The 12,739-nt window shown below is 39.4% G+C and overlaps 1 protein-coding gene across 1 annotated transcript; it reads right to left on the bottom strand.

Annotated features, from left to right (window-relative positions):
- Positions 1-1,332: 1,332 nt before the first annotated feature.
- On the bottom strand, positions 1,333-1,677 carry LOC145990549 (uncharacterized). The gene has a single exon (XM_083126242.1). It carries the CDS (start codon positions 1,675-1,677, stop codon positions 1,333-1,335), a length of 345 nt encoding a protein of 114 aa, XP_082982368.1.
- Positions 1,678-12,739: the final 11,062 nt, after the last annotated feature.

Here is a 12,739-nt window from a genome sequence, read left to right as displayed (position 1 = left end):
TAGTGCGAACATGACCTGTACGTAGACGTATTATAAAAGTAATAACTGATCTTGGAAAATTATATGAGTAGTACCAAGGTTTGTTTTGTGAATGTTCTGCAAACCATTTATATGTATTGCCCGTGGATTGAAATTGTTCTATACACCACTGTTTCAATTTATCTTGAAGTTTATATTTAACTCTTGGAAGAAGGTCCGTGTATGGAAGTCTCGCAAGTGAGGTAGATTCCGATGATCGGGCGGCTTTGGTATATACGTATGTCCACACGTTCATTTCCCGTGTTTACTTGGTGAGTCTTTACGTAACTAAACTGAACGTTGATATTTCTTCAATTAGCATACTGGGTTGTTGGATTATAAGTATGATGAATAAAGGATGTTTACAAATCTGAGGATATGAGGAAGTCAGCGCCATTAATGCGCTTAAAGCATCTGTTACGATGAGAATTTTTGTGTAATTATTATGGATAGCGTATGCGAGAGCTTTATATATTGCATAACTTTCTGCAGTGAAAATAGAAGTGTCAGGTGGTAAACGGAATTGTTTGTTTATATTTTGATCTGGAATGAAATAAGCACAACCCACACCTAGGCGGTCTTTGGATCCATCAGTATATATGATTAGGTGTGTTGGCCATTTCTCTTTATACATGATATGTCTTCCTAAATCCCTGAAATGGATATTGCATTGGGTATATAAGGGTATGTCTAATTGATAAATTAAAGGATGTTGGAAGGTGAAAGACTTTGCACGTGATTCCGGGTCTATGTATTGGCAATATACAAAATAAAAGAATGTGTGTTTAGGATCTATGACTTTAGCTTCTGTCCATTGTTTTTGTATTTCAAATAATTTATTGAATGGGTGCGTATGATATTCCCTGGTTTTGAGCAGAAATTATATTGTTAATTGGATCCGTCTATGTGTCAAACTAGTTTCTCTGCTTTCCATATATACACTGACATTAGGACAGGACTGCATGAGACCTAAGCAGGTCCTCAAAGCTTTTCTCTGTAGTATGTCTATTTTGTCTAAAAGACTTACTTTTACACCCCCATAACTAAAGGCTGCATACTCAAAGTTTGGTCGAAAACAATTCCTATAAAATAGAAGTAAGATTTTGGGGTGGCCACCCCATTTAATTGTTGTGATACAACGGAGTATATTTATTATTTTGCGGCCTTTATTGATTAAATGCATATTGTGTGAATTCCATGTGAATCGCCTGTCAAAATGTATACCTAAATATTTGTGTTTCTATTACTGGGATATTAGAAATGTGTGATATATTGTTAGGATGAGTATCCAATCGATTATTATTACTTACTTACTTACTTGGTCGATCCTCTTCTACCTTGCGGTGTTGAGGTTTCCCAGAGGGTCTTCCATCGGATTCTGTCTCGGGCCACCTCCTTTGCTCTCCTCCACTCTCCTCCTCTAGCCTCTACAGCTACCTTCACATATTCTTCCCATGTTCTTCTGGGTTTCCCGCGTGGTCTTGCTCCTTGCATCTTAGCATTCAAAGCTTGTTTAGCTATTCTGGAGTCTTCCATTCTTTGTATGTGCCCAAACCATCGTAACTGGTTCTGTTCGATTCTCTCAAGCACTGGTGTTACGCCCAGGCTAGCTCTAATGGTCTGATTCCTAATTTTGCCTCTTCTTGTCTTCCCTTCCATTTTACGGATAAATCTCATTTCTGAAGCCTGTATTTTACTCCTATGTTTATTTGTCAATGTCCAGGTTTCACTACTATAAAGTAATGTAGGTAAATATATTACTTTATACACACGGATTTTTGTAGTTCTGGTCACTAATGGATTATTTAGGAAATTTCTCTTTAGCGCATTAAAGAGTCCCCCTGAGGCTTGGGATCGAGCTATAATTTCACCATCTATTCTGCCATCTTGTTGCACTATAACCCCGAGGTATTTAAAATCTGTAGTCAGTTCTAATGTCGTTCCATTATTCAAAGCAATCTGATGTATATTTGGCTGTCGTGCCATCATCATAGTCTGAGTCTTTTTATCATTTATCTTCATGCCCCTCCTTTTTAATACTTTTTCCCAAATTCTCACGTTCTTTTGTAAATTTCTTTCGGAATCTTCCAATATTAGTATGTCATCGGCGAAGGCACAATGGTTTATACATATTGGTTTTAAAAACCTATACCCCAGCTTGAATTTCTGTACCTTCCCATTGCATGATTTAATAACATCATCCATTAAGGTAATAAAGAGGAGTGGGCTAAGGATACATCCTTGTTTAAGTCCTACTATAGTCTCAAACTCTTGAGACTCTGCATTGCATGTGCGGACATAGTTTCTACATTTCTTATACAGACTCTTTGTTGCTGTAATTAATTGATTGCTAACATTTCATTGTTTTAGTATTTTTCATATTTCATCCCTCAGAATGTTGTCGAAGGCTTTCTCTAGATCTATGAAAGCCATATGTGCCTCTTTTCCATATCTCATCAGTTTTTCACTGATCTGTCTGATGGTAAATATGAGGTCTTGTGTGCTTCTTCCTGGTCGGAATCCGCACTGTGCCTCATCTAGCTGTGGCTCTACCACTAGCCTTATTCTATCTTCTAGTATCCTCGCATATACTTTCCCCAGCACACTCAATAGCGATATCCCACGATGGTTTTTGCAGTCTCTATTGTCTCCTTTTTTTAATATTGGCACAATGACACTACACTCCCATTCAGCTGGTATCTTCTTTGCTTTCCAAATGTGATTAATAATCTTAAGTACTATGTCTTGACCACTTTTGCCCATGAATTTAAGCATCTCGGATACTATCTGGTCATGTCCTGCAGCTTTGCCTAGTTTCATTTTCTTTAGTGCTCTTTTTAGCTCCTCCATAGTTATTTCTTCTTCAGTTTCTCTCTCCTCTTGGTGTTGCTGTTTTTCTTCCTCAGTCTGATCTTTCTCCTTTTCTGCAATTTCCATATTTCCTCCAAGTAATTCTTGGAAATATTCTTTCCACCTCTCCATAATATCATTTTCACTTCGGAGGAGGTTACCACTTTTGTCTTTTATGAACTTAAGAGGACATTGCTTCTCTGCTCGCATCGATTTTAATATTTTGTAGGACAGCTTTTGGTTATTTTGTAGGTTTCCTTCCATTGCTTCTCCAAATTTTTCCCATCACTGTTGTTTTGCATCTTTCACTATATTCTTCACTACTAATCTTTGATGTTTATAAGCTTCATAGTCACTTAAATGTTTTGTGAGTAGGTATTTTTTCCATTGTTGCTTCTTTTCCTGTACCATTTCTTTTATCTCTTCCGTCCACCATGGTGTTCTTCTCTGTTGTTGCTTTCCGCTGGACTTTCCGCAGATTTCGTTCGCCGCTCCCAAGATTGCCTCTTTATATAAACTCCATATTTCTTCCAGTTTATCTTCTCTCATAGTGGGCCATTCCAATGTTTCCACCCTTTGTTTCACAGCCTCTTGATAGTCTTTTTGTCTTGCCTCTTCTCTCGATTTATATACCTTTATTCTTTCTTTAGGTTTCCTTTTGTTATCACCAGGGTCCTTGGTCTTGATATTAACATGTAACTGCATAATTACTAAATAGTGGTCACTTCCAATCTCGTAACCTCTATATGCTCTTGCATCTAAGATAAATCTTCACTGTTTCCTCTGTGTCAATATGTAGTCAATAATAGATTTTTCCTTTCGGCTGGGGACTTCTCTTGTATTTCTATGTGTTTCTTTATGTGGGAACATTGTGTTCGTATTTACAAAATCATTTCCTGCACACATATCTAGTAATCTTCTTCCATTATTATTCTGGTGCGTCTCGCCGTATTTCCCTAGCAGCGCTTCCATTCCTTCTATGTTGTTTCCAACTCTACCATTAAATCCACCTAATATAAAGACAGCTCCCATGGTCTCATCCACTGTCCTCTGCAGTTCTCCGTAAAATCTATCTTTCTCTTCTGCTATATCATCTTCATTTGGTGCATATATAGCAATAAAAGTAGTATCTTCATTTATGCTACTGTTAAAGGTTAAAGTTACCAAGATTTTTCTTTCATTGATGAATTTCCAGCATTTAACATAATGTCAGTAGGTCTCGGAGATTACTATAGCCACTCCTCCTTTTGCTCTCTGTTCTTTGCCTACTCCTGAATGAAACATTAGAAACCTTTCACCACTATTTGGTTCTATTATTTGTTCATATCCATTTCCTTTTTTCTTGGTCTCTGCCACCGCCAATATATTCAACTTTGCTCTCACCATTTCCGTCATTAATTCAAACTCCTTTCCAGCAAGTCCACGTACATTCCAGGTTGCCACTCTCATTATCCTTTTCCCTCTCTTCGTCGTCAACATTTTAATCAGTCCGGTTTCTCCTCTGTAGTTTCTTTTAATAATTTCATCTCGGACACTCGGGTTATCAGCCCTAGTTCCAAAGCCTTGTGGGAGGGGCTGCCTCCCTTATAGCCCTCGGTCTGCTAGATTTTCTTTTAGGGTTTCTTCCCTTAGCCTTTGAGGTTTCTCCCTCTCACTGCAAGGCAGCAGTTTGCCTCGGTCCGGGACTGCTTATTCGGGTTTCCCCTTATTCGCAGCTAACCCCCATAGCTGGGGGCCATTCGCTATCCGCCACCTGCGACCCGCCCAGTAGCTGAGGCTCGCCCTGGGGTTTATTATTAAAACAAATAATTTTTGATTTTGTTTCGCTGATGGATAATCCTTCTTTGAAAAAACCACGCTCTTATGATGGAGATTAAATTCTGCATTGCTATTATGCCTTGAGTAGCATCATCTGTAATGTTATAGAAACAGAAATCATCTGCATACTAAAGGGGATGAAATGGTAGAATTGGTAATGCATGTATCTCATTCGTATAAATATTAAATAAGAGAGGGCTCAGAGGTGAGCCTTGAGGTATGCCGATTGAAGTGGAACGAGGATCGCTTAATTTATCGGCGAACCATCCGAATATAATCCTGTTGGAATATAGATTCCACACAATTGTTGAAAGTTTTGGGTGTATATGAAGATTCTCTAATTTATGACAAAGATTATTTAAATTTATAGAATCGTAAGTTTTTTCAATATCTATAAACAAACTGAAACAGTAGGAACGTGCAATTTTACTATTTTGAGTTGCTGCTGTTAAAGTGGTTATAGCATCTTGACTACTAAGATTAGTTCGAAATCCAAATTGTGTGGAATGAAAAAAAATTCACGTTCTAATAACCAGGATAGTCTATTTTTCATTGTTCGCTCAAGTATTTTTTCCAAAACTGAAATTAGTACTATTGGTCTGTATGAGGATTCATGGTCCGGAGATTTGTTTGCTTTTAAAATTGGAGCAACTACATGATTTTTCCATTCTAACGGAACTATGCCGGTTTGATATATATTGTTGTAATGTGAAACAAGAATATCTAATCCGGCATTCGGTAAATGTGTTACGGCCTGGTAACTACGGAATACCATCAAGACCTGGTGCTGTGTTTTTCACATTTTTAAGAATTGTTGTAAATTCCTCTCGGGTTATAGGTGGAAAATCTTTTGTAAATTTTGAAGGGAGATTCTCGTTATCATCATAATGTAGGTGAACAGATGGTGGAGTTAATTGGGAGAGAAATTGATGTTGCTAACTGCCATCTATCGGTCTTTTTTTAGGAGAACGTGGTTTGCGTAAAGAATTGAATTTATGCCAAATATTTCGGGATGATTCCTGCATGTCTATCGAATTGCAGTAGTTAATCCATGCTTGTCGTTTGGTTTGTAAATATATTTTTCGTGCTTGAGCTACGGACTTTTTCCATAATATGAGGTTTTCAGGATTGGGGCATGAGACATATTGTTTTTCTCTGATTTTTCTATTTGATTTTGCCTCTTCACATTCTGTCGTCCACCAATGTATCTTTGGAAACATTGTTTCACAATGAGTATTTTTACGCGAGGTTAGTATATCTAAAACTTTAGTAATATATTGAAGGATCAGTGAATAAGATATAGGCTGGGAGGAAATAAGATGTTTTCTTAAAATAAAGGAATCTATTAATATTTTATATAATTCCCATTTTACATTGTTAGTTTTCCAGCGGAGAATTGGTAATTGGACGGGAGGAAAAAGTTGGCTTGGTTAAAATTGGGCACGAATATAGATGGGAAAATGATCGCTACCATGGAGTTCATCCCCTATGAACCACTGAAATTGAGGGAATAATGAGTCCGATGTTATAGTTAGATCAATTGATGTTGGATTACTTCCATTTCGAGGTATATGTGTTGGTGATCCATCATTTAGGACAATGAAAGAGTTGTCGTCCATCCAATCCACTATACTAGAGCCAAATCTATCTGTTGTATGCGTACCCCAAGCAGTGTGATGCCCATTAAAGTCCCCAACAATTAAATAAGGACTGGGTATGTTGAATGTTAAAGCTTGTAAATCAGTTTGTTTTATATTTTGAGAATTGTAATTGGAAGGAATATACACATTGATTATCGTAATTTTATATCCTGCTATGTAAATTTGGATTGTTCTTGCTTCTACTTTATAATTCTGGAATAGTTTTTTATGTTTATGTAATTCTATTTCCTGGCAGGCTACCTTTTCATGGACATATATACCAATTCTCCGTTCCGTATCTTTGTATGGAGGTCCTATACAATGATAATGTGAAATTCTATATATTTCTTGCTGACGACCCTTAGTTTCTTGTAAACACAGTATTAAAGGGTGTCTTTCCGTCACTAGTTTTAGTAGATCTGCTTTACGTGCAGAGAAACTATTGACATTCCATTGAAGTAATAATGTCATATTAGTCAACTTTTATATAATTGATTAATTATGAGGTGAGATTCTGTAAAACGGCCAGCAGGTTTGTAGATAGGGTATTAATATGTGTAATGATGCGATCATTACTGGATCCTTTTTTATGTTATAAATTGTGTATGCCTATGTCTATGTCCTGTACGTTTGAGTTCTTGGCCGTTGGGGAGCGGTAAGTTTCCAGTAACGGTTTAGGTCATTAGCGGGGCCTATAAAAGGAAGGGACGGCAGCAGTCGGCCTCAGATGTTTTGGTGCGATACGGCGAGGTAAAGAGGTGTCTCTTCTCTATGGGGCGAAACGAAGACTTCTCTTGATAATATGAATAGGCGGATATTTTAACTTTCTTTCTTTCTTTTAATACACACACTTGCTCTTTTCACATTATTTCAATAGTTTATTTCATGTGGGAAACCGGGTACACAACACACATACCTTCAGCCACCTTTTTTGGTACTGAGGGTTATATTTTTTTTTACTCGTGGAGCCAGTGGCTACGCGAGTCTACACACTCTCTTCGGGAAGGGGGGACAGGGTACACCGGAATGTAATTTTGCGAATAACGGCCAAGAATTAACTTCTGTAAATATATTATGAATAAACCTATATATATCTAAAAGGAAATGGGCGTTAAGTTGTAATTTAAAGAGGTACGTGTCTATTGCCTAAACTAGCATCCACAGAACTTCAGGTACTGCAAGTTTTGAACCTCGGGACAAGGATTCAAAAATGTATGGTAGTGTATAATGTGTATGTTGCTGAGAATCAGCTTAAAAGCACAAAATATACCGATACATACTGGGGGCTCATAGTCGGGATATTTTTTGTAAGAAGTACTGAAGGCATATGTTATTGCGAAGTGGAAAGAAAATAATAGAAGACAAAATGGCAATTCAAATAGACAGGGAGCTCATTAGCAAGTTGCTAGGCAATGCGAACTTGGAAGGAAGGCCTGAGGAAGATATTGTGGGGGAACTTGAGAGACTTTCTCTAAATGTTACACAAGGAACTTTGATAAGGACCGGCGAGGAAAAAATTAGCAAAATCTTGGAAATAAGCAACATTAACATTCCGATCTTTAAGGGAAACGTCGGCGATGTAAGTCCACACGATTATTTGTATGAATTACGCAATTATCAGGAAATCATGGAAATTGGGGATACTTTTCTCTTAGATAGAATCTTGCCGCTTTCGTTGAAGGAAATCGCTGCAGATTGGTTCAGATTTTCGAGACCTTTCGGCACTTTTAGGGAATTCGAGAAGGCTTTTCTTGAGGAATTCTTTAGTGTCGATTATGATTCGGAAATAGCAAGGATAATTCAGAACAATTACCAGTCACCAGACCAGTCTCTTCTTGCATTTATTCGACACACCAGGAAGCTTTTTGCAATGAGGGAGAAACGGGGGACAGAAGACGAGGTCATCCAGCACGTTTTGAAATTTTCCCATCCTAAATTCAGAGCACACTTGTACAACAGAACATTCGCAACAATCAAAGATTTGGAAACCCATTCTATGGACATTCAAAAGAGACTGTATTCAGAAGCCCTGTACTATTGTCCAGAGCTAAGAGATAGCAGTTTACCAGTAGCGTCAACTTCAGGGAGTGTCGCAAGGCAATTAGTAGCTGCGGGGGCAACAAACCCTTTCGGCCGCGTGGGAACAGAAGTATCAATGAGTGCCATAAACCCGGGTCTTTTCAACCGCTTGAGCCTTTCCGGGAATTTTGGAACCCCGTCGAGAGCAGAAGAACCGACGAGGAGAAGGGGGTATGATGGTCGGCAGAAAGGCGCCACCTGTGCCGTCTCTGAAGATACCGTTAGACCAGAACAGATAACTCCGGTTCTTGCACACGTAGAAGGAAAGCAAAACAGGGGGAAGAATAGGGAAATACGTAACTGCAGAAATTTCACTTCTGGCGACGAAAAACCGTTAGTCACCTGTAAGGTTCAGGGAAAGGACTTCTCGCTATATTTGGATTCTGGTGCGTCTGTGAGCACCGTGTCCGTTGAGATCGCAAGAGAACTGGAAAAACAAGGAAATAAGATTAACAATAAACGTATTAATATTTCTTTGGCAGTAGGCTCTGTACAATCATGTGGGGAAATGTATCTTACTGTACATTTGAATGGGATGAAATTTAAGCATAAATTCGTCGTTCTGCGCAATTGTTTCACGGGATTTATCGCGGGTCGTGGGTTCATAAGGAAGGCCGGCATATCGCTACATTTGAAGCAGGGAGGCTACCGTTTTGAGGACAGTAACGTCATTCATTTATTTTCTGCGGAGAAGAGGGAAGTGGGAAAGAGGCTTCCGTTCTCGCAGCAGGGGAGGACGTCGACTGTGGAAGCTGGAGCTGGGCTAACCGCGACGATGACTGCGACGATGGAAAGAAATGAAACTGTTACTGAAGCAACCGCAACGATGGGAAATTGCAAACCACACCCCGAAACTGAGGACATGATTGACCGTGTCGAATGTTCGACTGACACTGTGCAGAAATCAGTTGCAGATTTCAGCGCTTTGTGTACTGCAGAAAGTGCGAAGCAAATGAGGAAGAAACAGAGGGAAAATTTGCTTCGGAGCACAAAACTGCCCATGGTTCGTCTCTCTGGAAGTAAAGATATGGAAGATTCTTCATTGTTGCCATTCTCTGCCACTGAGGGAAATGAAGAATACAATTCTGAGGAGCCACGTAGGCTTCTGGACACAGCCTCCCTCATTTCCGAGCAAATGAAAGACACGTTTCTTGCTGACGTAGCGAGGGCTACAAGGAATGAGGAGGTGGAAGGAACGAAGAAGTACAAGGAAAAGGTGAAGACCCAGGCCAAATCTTCGTATTTCGACAACGAGGGAATTCTTAGGAGAAATTTGCCTACGGAAAAGTACAAAGAGAAGGGAAAAGGGAAAATATGGGCACCTACTTCTCTACGTTCGCAAATTCTCGTGTCGTTGCATGATAATGCATTCGTTTGTCATCCTGGGAGATTGAAAACGTTAGCGAAGGTTAGGGAACAATACACTTGGATAGGCCTAACTAAAGATGTTATCCAGTATTGTAAGTCGTGCCAGCCATGCTGCGTATTAAAAGATGACAGGAATAAGCAAGATTTCATGTCAAGTAAGGAGGAAACGAAATTCAGGATGGGAGACGCCAAGAAGAAAGCTTGTGATAGGATACGCCGCAAATGCACGTTTCAGGTGGGGGATAAAGCTTGGCTTAAGGAACATCCTATCTCTGGTAAGGCCCGCAGAGTAACCAGTAAATTCTCGGGGAAGTCCTCTGGATCACACGCAATTGTGGAGCAAACTTCGGCAAATACTTTCAAAATGAAACACAGCGGGGACGGAAGAATATTGAGAGCCAACAGTGACCAGTTGAAGCCTTATTCTTCGCCACCTGACTTTGCAAGGAAAGTAGCCGAACCCAATTCAGCAAAGAGAGCGCACGTAACTTCGGCAGGAGGAGCAAGACGAAGATATATCCCGGATGCGTTACAAGCTGAGAAACAGATTCTAGTCTAATTTCAAAGGGGGATTTTTTGTAAATATTGTATATAGGGATTTATCTATCTTTTCTTTATTTTTTATCTTTCATTTATTTTCTCTCTCTGATACCTCACACACTACTCCTGCAAACGTTTCGTTCCGCAGTCAACAAAAGTAACGCAAAGTTAGTGCGTATTTTTTTACCGCGTATTTTCGTCGAGAAGCCGCAGTTCGGTGGTGAGAAAATCCAGTGAATAGCAGTGACATCTCTGGATGTAGAGCCATTTAGACCCATTCATGTGGAAGCCGGTCGAAGCGGTGTCTTCCGATCTCGGCAGGAGCGCAGAGCAGTGGCGTTGCCGGGAGTCGAACCAGCAGCCTTGGTGACTTGGATGGATTTCCAGGAGACTGTCCCTAATTGGTCCAGGAGGAAGGATGGAAGAGATGCTGAGTGGGTAAGAATCGACGTGGGTTAACCAGCTCCAGTGCTGAGGGAAGAACGCAGATCTCGAAGTACACTTGTGGACAAAATTAGAGTGAACATTGACTGTCAGTGTCGTGTGACCTAATGAAAGTGTGTTTGTAGTGAACAGAAACTGCGGACAAGTGTATTGTGTATATTATTATTATTTTTCTAGGTTACAGAACTTTGATTTTTTTCTCTTCAGGAAGGGGGGACTATGTAATGATGCGATCATTACTGGATCCTTTTTTATGTTATAAATTGTGTATGCCTATGTCTATGTCCTGTACGTTTGAGTTCTTGGCCGTTGGGGAGCGGTAAGTTTCCAGTAACGGTTTAGGTCATTAGCGGGGCCTATAAAAGGAAGGGACGGCAGCAGTCGGCCTCAGATGTTTTGGTGCGATACGGCGAGGTAAAGAGGTGTCTCTTCTCTATGGGGCGAAACGAAGACTTCTCTTGATAATATGAATAGGCGGATATTTTAACTTTCTTTCTTTCTTTTAATACACACACTTGCTCTTTTCACATTATTTCAATAGTTTATTTCATGTGGGAAACCGGGTACACAACACACATACCTTCAGCCACCTTTTTTGGTACTGAGGGTTATATTTTTTTTTACTCGTGGAGCCAGTGGCTACGCGAGTCTACACACTCTCTTCGGGAAGGGGGGACAGGGTACACCGGAATGTAATTTTGCGAATAACGGCCAAGAATTAACTTCTGTAAATATATTATGAATAAACCTATATATATCTAAAAGGAAATGGGCGTTAAGTTGTAATTTAAAGAGGTACGTGTCTATTGCCTAAACTAGCATCCACAGAACTTCAGGTACTGCAAGTTTTGAACCTCGGGACAAGGATTCAAAAATGTATGGTAGTGTATAATGTGTATGTTGCTGAGAATCAGCTTAAAAGCACAAAATATACCGAAGTTTCTGTTGCTGTAATTCTCATATTTGCACAAGAGTAGACCATAGAAGCGGTATTGTCTTTAATAATGAGGTGCAAACCAGGGGGTGCTCGTTGCTATGTGAAGTACGTATGCATTACGTCATCTGGGAGGATCGGGTTTGACGGTGCTCGTTGTTAAGTGCAGTAACTTTAGTGCGGGGTACATTTAGCTACTAACACGTCGCAAAAATCGGAACAAGCAGGTTGTTGATTTTGTAGAGTTCGATTTATTTTTATTGTATTATTGTACTTGTAGACTGCAATCATGTCTAATTGTGCTGTAGCAAGTTATGAAAACTATAACCAGAAAACTAAAGGAGCTGACATAAAATATCATAGATTTCCAGTCGATAATAGCGTAAGTAAACAGTGGATTCATGCTTGTAGACGAAATGTAAAAAATGCAAGTGTGCAGTGCCAATTATTGTGAAGAAGACTATGTGTGAGATCTAAAAGCAGAATGTCTGTATTTTCCACCAAAGAACGTGCCGAAGCCAACTGCAGTGCCATCGCTAAAATTACACCCAATTACTTTAGTACCAAATAATCGAGGGAATGGTGTAGTTCTGCTAAACACTTATCTTCACAATATGATTCGCTTGTAGGACGAGTTGATAAGGTTTGCAGAGATGTATGCTATGAAAGATATGTAATAAGGGGACGTGCCCCAAACAAGCTAAAGACTATGATGCCAAAAAAGAGAACACGTCTGCATAATGAAGGAAATAAATTAAAGATTACAAACAACCTCTATCAACCTGCTTTAACTGAATAAAGAAGTTCAAAATCTACAACGTAACCTAACCGACAGTACCACAAGAAAAGTAATCAATATCTTGAAAATGTGTTCAACTAGTGCGAAGTACGTAGTGAGCCTAACTGATTTGTTATGTACATTTTATGTAAGTCGGATTTATAATTATTAACAATTTCATTTAACACAGACCGATGTTGATTGTGATTTGTATGCTCACATTATTGTGAAAAACGTTGTCGGAAATGGACATTTCGAAGATCGCGTACA

This window comes from Lepisma saccharinum, chromosome 7 (genome assembly GCF_977018435.1).
Source record: "Lepisma saccharinum chromosome 7, izLepSacc3.1, whole genome shotgun sequence".
Taxonomy (NCBI): Eukaryota; Metazoa; Arthropoda; class Insecta; order Zygentoma; family Lepismatidae; genus Lepisma; species Lepisma saccharinum.
The sequence above is the reverse complement of the archived record's forward strand: the minus strand, read 5'-3'. Positions and strand labels throughout refer to the sequence as shown.